Source organism: Bufo gargarizans, chromosome 5 (assembly GCF_014858855.1).
Source record: "Bufo gargarizans isolate SCDJY-AF-19 chromosome 5, ASM1485885v1, whole genome shotgun sequence".
Lineage (NCBI taxonomy): Eukaryota > Metazoa > Chordata > Amphibia > Anura > Bufonidae > Bufo > Bufo gargarizans.
The window spans coordinates 468,087,821-468,100,754 of record NC_058084.1 but is presented as its reverse complement, the minus strand read 5'-3'; the positions used below and the strand labels follow the sequence as shown (position 1 = coordinate 468,100,754).

At 49.3% G+C, this 12,934-nt stretch overlaps 1 protein-coding gene across 5 annotated transcripts in view; it reads right to left on the bottom strand.

The window, feature by feature from the left end:
- The window catches only part of LOC122938979 (mucin-2-like), a 43,748-nt gene that overhangs the window by 16,929 nt on the left and 13,885 nt on the right, over positions 1-12,934 (bottom strand). The window contains exon 1 of one of the 5 annotated variants that reach the window (XM_044294889.1): positions 10,715-10,880. The exons of 3 other annotated variants lie outside the window; for them this stretch is intronic. In XM_044294889.1, coding sequence (XP_044150824.1) covers positions 10,715-10,750 — 36 coding nt within the window. In that variant the 5' untranslated portion in view covers positions 10,751-10,880. Of the gene's footprint in view, positions 1-10,714; positions 10,881-12,934 lie in introns of those variants that run through there. One more of the 5 variants, XM_044294886.1, reaches the window with a different exon arrangement.

The window sequence follows — 12,934 nt, the reverse complement described above, 5'->3', positions numbered from 1 at the left end:
TAAGTGTTCAGTTTCCCTGCAGCGCCACCACAGGGGAAATGAAGTATTACACAGCGTCTGTGTAATAACAGTGAATTGTCTGTGCAATACAGGACAGGACCTTCAGAGATGCTCCAATCTGGGGTCCTGAACAGAGAACCCCCCCCAAAAAATGAACACTTGAATTCAGTGACGTATAGGTTTTGTACATTGAGGATCCCTTAAAAATTGCAGAGTTTAACTGAGAAACATCTGTTGCCCAATATGACCATCAGAAAGAACAAAAGACCAAAAAGAAGCTGTACGCACGGTGGCCGCATCAGCGCGGAGACGTGAAAGTAGCAGGATGAGCCCCCCCCCCACTGGAAATCAGACACCAGGGCAAGTAGGGAGGGCCTCCGTGGAGACAGGCAGCTGCAGAAATCCTGAGCCCGGATGGGGGCCGACACTGGAGGTTTAAAGGGCCTGTCCAGGATTTTACCACTGATAAATACCGCATATGATCAGCGGGGATCCCGGACCCCCACCAATCAGCTGTTTCAAGGGAAGTCCATTGTGCAGTGGAAAGATTTGTGTAGCGCCAGTGCCGACTACCGTCCCCAAAACTACTGCAGAACAGCGGACTGTCAGGACCCCACTGAAGACGCGCCATGAGTTGTAGAATGGGAAAATCGTGTACAACCCCTTTAAGTGGCGGTGCCACAGGCTAGTGTATAACTATCTGATGGGACCCCAGCGATCCCGAGAATGGGGGACACATTATCCCAACTGAATAGCGTGTTACACTGGGTTCACACCTGAGCGTTCGCGATGGAGCGCTCTGTATGCGCGATTGTACGGGCGTTTGCAATCGCACATACAGAGACAAGCGAATGCCCATTGTCGCGCGTTCCCGAAAGTCTATGTACGGGAACGCGCGACAAGACGCCCCAAAGAAGCTCATGTACTTCTTGGGGCGTCGGGCGTTTTACAGCGCGATCGTACGCGCTGTAAAACGCCCAGGTGAGAACCATGCCGTGGGGGAAGCATTGGTTTCTCCTTGTTGAGCGTTTTACAGCGCGTAGGAACGAGCTGTAAAACGCTCAGGTGTGAACCCACCCTTAGGTCGAGCAGGTGCTGCTGCACTCACGCTCTACGAGACTGACCACCTATCAGGGATATAGGGGCGCAGCCGATCCCCTGTCTACCGTGTGAAATTAAAGGGGTTTTCCAGGATTAGAGTGTACATGGCTGCCTTCTTCCGTAAACAGCGCCACACCGGTCCACAGGCCGTGTCCAATATTGCAGCTCAGCTCTACTAATATCGCACACAACCTATGGACGGGTGAATGGAAACGCCAATATTTTACTAATCCTGTACAACCCCTTTACCATGGGAACACCAAGCTTTCAGCCATGCTCCTTAAAGGGCAATTACATGGAAAAAAAAAAGTTTTTATAAATCAGTGAGATATTGAGTATTCCTCTCTTCTGGGGTCAGCAGTCACTGTGAAACTACAACTCCCAGCATGCTCCATTCTCAGAGATCTGAGAACGGCCAAACGAGTGCACATGCTGGGAGTTATAGTTGCAGCCCCCTGCATTAGGATTTGGTAACACATGAGGAAAAGTAAATGACTCTGGGAAGGCTAGTCTGACCTGCTGAGACTTGTAGTACCTGCCACATTGTATTATTTCTGCCTCTCCGCAGCGTTGTCTCGGATCCCGTCATCCGTGCGCGCTCGCGGTGAATAATTATGCAGCAATTAGCGATCTTTACACGCTCGGCTATTAACCGCTCAGAGGGAAGCAATTAGTGCAAAATCATTAGCAAATAAAAAGGGAAATATTTAACGTGAGGAGTGTAAATGACTCTCACCACAGGTGATTATCACTGCAACTCCCAACATCCTTGATGCCAGAGAATAGGTAACGTGCATAGAGGATCCCCATGTGCCTCATCTTGTGGAGCGTCCACCCCAGAGAGACGACCGCCCGAGTGCGGCACTCCAGATAACGAGCGCAGCGCCTGCTTATCTCTGCAGCGAGCTCAGGAATGTCTGTGCTGGGCAAAACGTATAATCCACCCCTCCCTCCATACCGCTACCCCCCAGGAGCGATCCTTGGTACATAGGAGAGCCCCCCAATCATTGTGTGCAATGCATATCATAACAGCGGCAGGAATCTGATCGTCCGTGTCACCGCTGCACCAAGAAGGGACATCTTCCGCTGCAGAAACTATGGGGGCGGCCCCGTTGAATCGGCACGTGCTGCAGAAATCCGAGGGTCAGACCGACTGCTGCCACAGAGTCCACGGCGGATTTTCCAGCGCAGCGCTCGGCCAAACCATTATCTAATTAGCAGAAGGATCTTGAAAGCTGCAGAACTTCTCACTATTAAACCAGTCTTCAGAAAGCGCGGAGTGAAGCAGTCAGGACCTCGCGTTCAGTACCCATCAGGGCAGCACCGGCAAGAAACCTTTAATTATTTGGTGGGGTGACATCATCGCACAGTCACACCCTGACGCTGAGGCAATAACCACCTCCGTGGCCTCCCACATGAAGGGCTGGGTCTTCCATAGCTTTTACGTCTTCTTGCAGCAGACCACCTGCTCTTCTGCTCACGCCCAACCTCTCAGGATGCAATAATCCAGATGTTCAGACTAATCACCCGTCTACGGCGACACCTGGTGAAGATCAAACGCTCACCAGTCTATATAATTTACTATATACACCCCCGCTTTTATATCTCCCTGATCTACTGCCTCTTTGTTCTTCTCAAGCCAAGCGGCACATCAATGTCCTCCATCTCAGAAGAATTTCCAGGATAGCTAATATACATGACGCCAAGTTATACCAGCCACATGACGCCATTCAGCTGACCGCTCACATGTATGCTCAGCCAAGAGAGCATGGAAAGGGGAGTCAAGCAGCTGCCCTATGTCCCCCGCCTTCTGTCTCCCCTCCATGCCCCCCCTCTCCCCACCCTTCTGTCTACCCTCCATGCCCCCGCTCCCCAACCTTGTCTCCCCTCCATGCCACCCTTCAGTGCCATGTCCCATTCTGTCTCCCCTCCATGTCCCCCACTACCGGCTGTCCCCCTTCAGTGCCATGTCCCCTCCATGTCCCCCACTACCGGCTGTCCCCCTTCAGTGCCATGTCCCCTCCATGTCCCCCACTACCGGCTGTCCCCCTTCAGTGCCATGTCCCCTTCACGTCCCCCACTACCAGCTGTCCCCCTTCAGTGCCATGTCCCCTACTACCGGCTGTCCCCCTTCAGTGCCATGTCCCCTTCATGTCCCCCACTGCCGGCTGTCCCCCTTCAGTGCCATGTCCCCTTCTGTCTCCCCTCCATGTCCCCCACTGCCGGTTGTCCCCCTTCAGTGCAGTGTCCCCAGTGCCCGGTGGTGACCATGGAGCGGTACGTAATAGCAAGCGCGTCATCCCGCTCCGTGGTCACATGATGCAAAAAATTTGCATCAATGATTTTTTGGTGTGTCGAATTACTCAATTCAAATCGAGTAAACGCTTCAGCCCTAGCCTCAGCCAATGTACATCTGATGTATACGGCCAGCTTTAGGTTTGCCACCAAGTTTCCCTTTAAAAGGGAACCTGTCACCAGTTTTATGGTGTCCTAACTAAGGGCAACATAAATAAGTGACTGATTCTCTTAGCAAAATGCTGGTTCGCTTTCTTTAATTGACCCAGTCAATCTGCCAACATCTTGTATTGAAAAGCTCCAGCTGATCATGATGAGTCATGAATATTCATGAGCTCCTGACTCTTCCCGCCCACCTGCTGCTGATTGATAGTTATTTTCTATAGGAATCAGCAGCAGGTGGGCAGGGGAGTGGCTATAGCTCTGAATTAAATAAACACTGGACTCACTGACATCACGCTGGACTCAAATCAGCTCATTAGCATGCGGCATCTTTGTGTGTATATTATGAGGTAACCATCTGTCACCAGTAAGTGAATGCATCTAAGGCACTTTTTAGTAGTTAATGATTGTATATAATGAGTTAGATTATAATCAAATATCCACATGACAGGTTCCCTTTAAGTTCTCCAGGACGCCCACATTTCCAGGCTGGGTCCCGATGACCTCTGTGGTCGCCTCCATCCATCTTCTTCACGTTAACCATCCTTCTGACCATAACGGTCTTGTCTGTAGAGTTGGGTCTTCTTACCATTCAGTCTGATGTGGTCAATGATCTTAGGTCTTTTTTCTTGAAGTCTTCGTGGTTCTCAAGGATTCTTGCCAGTATTACATACGGTCTATACCAGGATGGGCTGATTTGCATAACTCCGCCCACACATCTCGTCACTTTGCATTTCCTGCTGCTAAGGAAATCTTGTAACCTTTCCGAATAATGAAGGAAATCCTGTTTTGGTATTTTTATTCATCTCACATCCGGGAAAAGCAACAAAACTGACTTCATCCTGCAATGCCGCCGAGTCTTCCAGTTTCGGAGCCAGGAGCCATTGCTGTGCCCGGAGGGACGGCCGCCCAGCAGTTATACGGGGGGACCCTTCACTTTATTTTAGCAGAATTTAGCAAAATCTCTTCTGTTATATTTTGCCCAATTTAAATCTTTTAAAATTAAAAAATTAAAATGTACTATAAAATTAAGAGAGTAACCTGACACCATTATGTTAAAGCTGTGCTGCACTGCGGGAAATTGTGGGGCAGAGCGCAGCCATAGATGACAGATTTAGCTTCACTTCGGTCACAAAATAAATTTAGTGCAATCGTCCCCATTTCACATCCTATGGGGACATCTCCTGGTCTTCTGCTCAGCCTCCAAGCCTTTATAATTACCCCGCATGAAAGGGTGCTCAGCCCTAGGCTCCCAACAACCAGGAGGAGGCCTTTCTCCATAGTACATCCATGGGTGGCCTCGCTGGGGCTGCCGTCTTCTCAGCCTACAATCCTTTATGATAAAATGCCCCCCCACATGAAACAATTGCTGACAACGGTAGCTCGATGTTCACATCAATTAGGGGAAGGTCCTGGCAAGGCCGGAGGTCAGGAGGCAGTGTTATACACCCATTGTTATCTCTGTTGTACTCGCTGCTCTCCCGCTATAATTCCTGCCTACACCCTGGTGCAGCCCCCCCCCCCCCCCCCGAACTCACCCAGCACACACGGATGCCAAACATTTCCAGTCGTAGGACGGCCAATCAACAGTTAACTCATCTACGCATTTCAGCTTTACGGTAAAATCGCACCCCACTAAAGGACGGCGTACGGGACTTCATAATTGACAAGAGAGTCAAAGGGGTTGTTCAAGAGTAGAAAAAAAATGGCTGCTCTTCAAAAAAAACAAAAAAAAAAACGTGCCGCCCCTATCTATGGCTGTGAACGGGAGCAGCGCTGCAGTTACCAGCGCCGTCCACCACGCAATGGATGGAGCTATAGTTCAGCTGATCGCCAGGGGTGTGGCTTGTTGAACTCCCACCTATCAGATACTGACAATACACCATCAATATTAAAATCCTGGACAACTCCAAAGGGCATCTGTCAGCAGTTGTTACAGGTGCGCCTGGCAGCTGAAGACATCGTGTTGGTCCCGTGTTCATATGTGCCCGCATTGCTGAGAAAAATGATGCTTTACTATATGCAAGTGAGCCTGTAGAAGCAATGGGGGTGTTGCAGTTGCACCTAGAGGCTCTGCTCTTTAGGCAACTGCTGCGCCCTCTGCAATTGGATTGGCAGGACCAGTGAAAACATGACCACACCGGGTCCTGTCAGAGTGCAGAGGGTACCGGGACAAGGCACCTAGAAGAAACCAGAAGGACATGTGATCGACAAGAGCCAAAAGCCTTCATCCCAAGCAGAGCGCGCTCCTCACAGACAGCGAACCGGGTGTGAGGATCTGCAAGCCAGGAGAACTGTGAATGCTGCTCTGGATGTGACTGGAGTACACGATGCAACTCAGGAACCACAAAAACACCAGGAAAGCTAAAGTTACTGCTCAGTCAGTCACATGGGAAACATTGTAACTGCCGATACCTCTGCGACTGCTACAATGTATCAGTCATTCAATCCTCAGTGATCCCCTTACATCTCAGGTGCCACATCAATCCGCCATCTTCCACTCCTCCCCCCGGGCGATGAAAGCTTCAGGACCTCAAATACTCGAGAGAAGCACCAAAAATATTTTATTCTGAAATTACCTTAAAGGGATTCTGTCACCTCTCATAACACAAATTCAGATTTTAAACCAGTCCTGCTCCACAGATTACCTTGAATCGGCTTTGCTGTTCTATCCTGTAATCCGTATGCTAATTAATCCTGACGGTGCCCAGAGGGGCGTTAAGTTCCACTTTGTGTGCCCAGTAACGCCCCCCCGCTGCAGTGCCCAGAACGCCTTCCTCCTGAATCCCTAACGGCCCACAGCGTCTCATCCCTCCCTGACGGCCGAGCGAAGTCTCACGCAGACGCAGTACCCACCGAGGGCTGCGCCAGTGCGATTTGCTGGAGACTGAGGGCAGGAGCTTCATCGTCGTCACTGGGCAAGCCGATTCAAGGTAATCTGTGGAGCATGACTGGTTTAAAATCTGAATTTGTGTTATGAGAGGTGACAGAATCCCTTTAACCCAGATATCCCAACATAAAAGCACCAAATCCATAGAGAAGTTTCTTCATCACCGGAGCGCACAAGCACTGACCACCGCTGGCGGTATGCGGAGATTATTATTATAGCACCGGAGGCTCTGATGTCCACGCTTCACTGCAATACCTGAGGAAGCGCAGCGCATACAGTGCCACAGAAATGCATTGAAAATACCCTGAACAGATGAGTTACAAGATGAAATTCTGTCTACCTGCAGCCACCACTAGAGGGCGCTCACTACATACAGATTATACAGCCACCACTAGAGGGAGCTCACTGCATACAGATTATACAGCCACCACTAGAGGGAGCTCACTGCATACAGATTATACAGCCACCACTAGAGGGAGCTCACTACATACAGATTATACAGCCACCACTAGAGGGAGCTCACTGCATACAGATTATACAGCCACCACTAGAGGGAGCTCACTGCATACAGATTATACAGCCACCACTAGAGGGAGCTCACTGCATACAGATTATACAGCCACCACTAGAGGGAGCTCACTACATACAGATTATACAGCCACCACTAGAGGGAGCTCACTGCATACAGATTATACAGCCACCACTAGAGGGAGCTCACTGCATACAGATTATACAGCCACCACTAGAGGGAGCTCACTGCATACAGATTATACAGCCACCACTAGGGGGAGCTCACTACATACAGATTATACAGCCACCACTAGAGGGAGCTCACTACATACAGATTATACAGCCACCACTAGGGGGAGCTCACTACATACAGATTATATAGCCACCACTAGAGGGAGCTCACTGCATACAGATTATACAGCCATCGCATCAATAAGGGAGAAGGGGCCATGCATTGGGGCGGAGCCTAAAATATTGAAGGCTTCTGGCTCTTACACATAAGGCATGGATCGCCTACAACAGGCATGCTCAACCTGCGGCCCTCCACCAGCTGTTGCAACTCCCAGCATGCCCTAACAGCCTACAGCAGGGTATTGTGGGAGTTGTAGTTTTACAACAGCTGGAGGGCTGCAGGTTGAGCATGCCTGGCCTACAATATACAGCAGTCGTCCCTGTCCCTTATAGTAAATGTCAGAAATGCGGCTCTGATCCATGCCCGCCTGGATTACTGGAATTTAGAAATAATCACTCTACTCCCCCTACCCTATAGACAATGTATACACAGCACGGCTCACACAGAGGGCCCTATAGACAATGTATACACAGCGCCCCTCACACAGGGCCCTATAGACAATGTATACACAGCACGGCTCACACAGGACCCTATAGACACCGTATACACAGCGCCCCTCACACAGAGGACCCCAGACACCGTATACACAGCGCCCCTCACACACAGGGCCCTATAGACAGTGTATACACAGCGCCCCTCACACACAGGGCCCTATAGACAGTGTATACACAGCGCCCCTCACACACAGGGCCCTATAGACAATGTATACACAGCACGGCTCACACAGGACCCTATAGACACCGTATACACAGCGCCCCTCACACAGAGGACCCCAGACACCGTATACACAGCGCCCCTCACACACAGGGCCCTATAGACAGTGTATACACAGCGCCCCTCACACACAGGGCCCTATAGACAGTGTATACACAGCGCCCCTCACACACAGGGCCCTATAGACAGTGTATACACAGCGCCCCTCACACACAGGGCCCTATAGACAGTGTATACACAGCGCCCCTCACACAGAGGGCCCTATAGACAGTGTATACACAGCGCCCCTGACACAGAGGGCCCTATAGACAGTGTATACACAGCGCCCCTCACACAGAGGGCCCTATAGACAGTGTATACACAGCGCCCCTCACACAGAGGGCCCTATAGACAGTGTATACACAGCGCCCCTCACACAGAGGGCCCTATAGACAGTGTATACACAGCGCCCCTCACACAGAGGGCCCTATAGACAGTGTATACACAGCGCCCCTCACACAGGACCCTATAGACAGTGTATACACAGCGCCCCTCACACACACAGGACCCTATAGACAGTGTATACACAGCGCCCCTCACACACAGGGCCCTATAGACAGTGTATACACAGCGCCCCTCACACACAGGGCCCTATAGACACCGTATACACAGCGCCCCTCACACACAGGGCCCCATAGACACCGTATACACAGCGCCCCTCACACACAGGGCCCCATAGACACCGTATACACAGCGCCCCTCACACACAGGGCCCCATAGACACCGTATACACAGCGCCCCTCACACACAGGGCCCCATAGACACCGTATACACAGCGCCCCTCACACACAGGACCCCATAGACACCGTATACACAGCGCCCCTCACACAGAGGGCCCTATAGACACCGTATACACAGCGCCCCTCACACAGAGGGCCCTATAGACACCTTATACACAGCGCCCCTCACACAGGACCCTATAGACAGTGTATACACAGCGCCCCTCACACACAGGGCCCTATAGACAGTGTATACACAGCGCCCCTCACACAGAGGGCCCTATAGACACCGTATACACAGCGCCCCTCACACAGAGGACCCTATAGACACCGTATACACAGCGCCCCTCACACAGAGGGCCCTATAGACACCGTATACACAGCGCCCCTCACACAGAGGGCCCTATAGACACCGTATACACAGCGCCCCTCACACAGAGGGCCCTATAGACACCGTATACACAGCGCCCCTCACACAGAGGGCCCTATAGACACCGTATACACAGCGCCCCTCACACAGAGGGCCCTATAGACACCGTATACACAGCGCCCCTCACACAGAGGGCCCTATAGACACCGTATACACAGCGCCCCTCACACAGAGGGCCCTATAGACACCGTATACACAGCGCCCCTCACACAGAGGGCCCTATAGACACCGTATACACAGCGCCCCTCACACAGAGGGCCCTATAGACACCGTATACACAGCGCCCCTCACACAGAGGGCCCTATAGACACCGTATACACAGCGCCCCTCACACAGAGGGCCCCATAGACACCGTATACACAGCACCCCTCACACAGAGGGCCCCATAGACAGTGTATACACAGCACCCCTCACACAGAGGGCCCTATAGACAGTGTATACACAGCACCCCTCACACAGAGGGCCCTATAGACACTATACACAGCGCCCCTCACACAGAGGACCCTATAGACACCGTATACACAGCGCCCCTCACACAGAGGGCCCTATAGACACCGTATACACAGCGCCCCTCACACAGAGGGCCCTATAGACACCGTATACACAGCGCCCCTCACACAGAGGACCCTATAGACACCTTATACACAGCGCCCCTCACACAGGACCCTATAGACAGTGTATACACAGCACCCCTCACACAGAGGGCCCTATAGACAGTGTATACACAGCGTCCCTCACACACAGGGCCCTATAGACACTGTATACACAGCACCCCTCACACAGAGGACCCTATAGACACTGTATACACAGCACCCCTCACACAGAGGACCCTATAGACACCGTATACACAGCACCCCTCACACAGAGGGCCCTATAGACACCGTATACACAGCACCCCTCACACAGAGGGCCCTATAGACACCGTATACACAGCGCCCCTCACACAGAGGACCCTATATACACTGTATACACAGCGCCCCTCACACAGAGGACCCTATAGACACCGTATACACAGCACCCCTCACACACAGGACCCTATAGACACTGTATACACAGCACCCCTCACACACAGGACCCTATAGACACTGTATACACAGCACCCCTCACACAGAGGGCCCTATAGACACTATACACAGCACTTCTCACACAGAGGGCCCCATAGACACCGTATACACAGCACCCCTCACACAGAGGGCCCTATAGACACTGTATACACAGCACCCCTCACACAGGGTGCTGCCGGGCGCCCTCTACCGGTCACGCCAGGCAGTGCGGGATTGATGCCTCCCGGTCTCCCACACAATGTATAGCCTGCGCCTACGGGCGGTATGTACCGGACCTCAGCACATACGGGGCATACTCGGCCTCCGCACGTGAGAATAACGGCTCCTACAGATAACACGGGGGTCCCAGCACCGAGGATAGCCGGCTACCAGGAACCCGTGCACACAGAACAAAGCAGAGCCGCAGTCCCGGAGCCCAGAACCCGCGGAAACGCCTACCTGAGCCAGGCTGCCCGAGATCAACGGCCGCTCCATGTTCCGCGGCTCCCGGTCACCGACTACAGCCCGAAAACTGGGCGAGAACCGGAGGAGGAGCGAATCGGGCCGGAGGCGGAGCCACCTATAGGAGGAGACACGAACAAGGAGGAGACAAAAGGCCTCAGACGATTGGCTCTCAGAGACAGGCGGGGTTAAACCGAGGCGGGAGATGAGATGACGGCCAGGGATTGGATGAACGTGAGAGGCGGAGTCAGAGGGCGTGGACTAATCCGAGAACCGTGAAGTCCCCCGCGATTGGTCGTAGGTGAGAGGCGGAGCCACAGTGTTTCCACAGGAAAAGGCGGGTAGTGTCAGAGGGGGAAGGGCAGCCACTATTACATTGGAGGAAAACAGGGGCGGAGCTTCTGAGAACAATAAACAATGGGCGGAGCCGAGAAAACCACCTGAAATTCCCGGATGAGATTAGTCACCGTGGAAACCGAGTCTTGTCACGTGACTCGTGGATGGCTATTGTGTATATCATACAGAAGCTAACCCTGACGGATAAGTGTTAGACAGCAGTGATAGCCCTCTAACACTGGAAGGCAGAGTGTAATAGAGCAACTATACATATAATGAACAGCAAGCCCCAAAAATGTTTTCTCCACCCAAAATGTATCTAATCATTTTTGATGAATAAAAAAAAAATAATTTTTTTTTTAGATTTTTTGAGAACCCTGATCATTTTGTATTATATATATATAGAGTTGTTTTTAATCACTGGTGTAAAATTGCCCAATACAAAATAAATTACTATAATACTGCCCCTATATAGAAATATAATTTATAACTACAGCTCCTATGTACAAGAATATAACTACTATAATACTGCTCCTATGTACAAGGATATAACTACTATAATACTGCCCCCTATGTACAAGAATATAACTACTTTAATACTGCTCCTATGTACAAGAATATAACTACTATAATACTGCCTCCTATGTACAAGAATATAACTACTATAATACAGCTCCTATGTACAAGAATATAACTACTATAATACTGCCTCCTATGTACAAGAATATAACTACTATAATACTGCCTCCTATGTACAAGAATATAACTACTATAATACTGCCTCCTATGTACAAGAATATAACTACTATAATACTGCCTCCTATGTACAAGAATATAACCTGCTATAATACTGCTCCTATGTACAAGAATATAACTACTATAATACTGCCTCCTATGTACAAGAATATAACTGCTATAATACTGCTCCTATGTACAAGAATATAACTACTATAATACTGCTCCTATGTACAAGAATATAACTACTATAATACTGCCTCCTATGTACAAGAATATAACCTCTATAATACTGCTCCTATGTACAAGAATATAACTACTATAATACTGCTCCTATGTACAAGAATATAACTACTATAATACTGCCTCCTATGTACAAGAATATAACTACTATAATACTGCCCTATGTACAAGAATATAACTACTATAATACTGCTCCTATGTACAAGAATATAACTACTATAATACTGCTCCTATGTACAAGAATATAACTATAATACTGCTCCTATGTACAAGAATATAACTACTATAATACTGCTCCTATGTACAAGAATATAACTACTATAATACTGCTCCTATGTAGAATATAACTATAAACTGCTCCTATGTACAAGAATATAACTACTATAATACTGCTCCTATGTACAAGAATAACTACTATAATACTGCTCCTATGTACAAGAATATAACTACTATAATACTGCTCCTATGTACAAGAATATAACTACTATAATACTGCTCCTATGTACAAGAATATAACTACTATAATACTGCTCCTATGTACAAGAATATAACTACTATAATACTGCTCCTATGTACAAGAATATAACTACTATAATACTGCTCCTATGTACAAGAATAACTACTATAATACTGCTCCTATGTACAAGAATATAACTACTATAATACTGCTCCTATGTACAAGAATATAACTACTATAATACTGCTCCTATGTACAAGAATATAACTACTATAATACTGCTCCTATGTACAAGAATATAACTCTATAATACTGCTCCTATGTACAAGAATATAACTACTATAATACTGCCCTATGTACAAGAATATAACTACTATAATACTGCTCCTATGTACAAGAATATAACTACTATAATACTGCTCCTATGTACAAGAATAAACTACTAT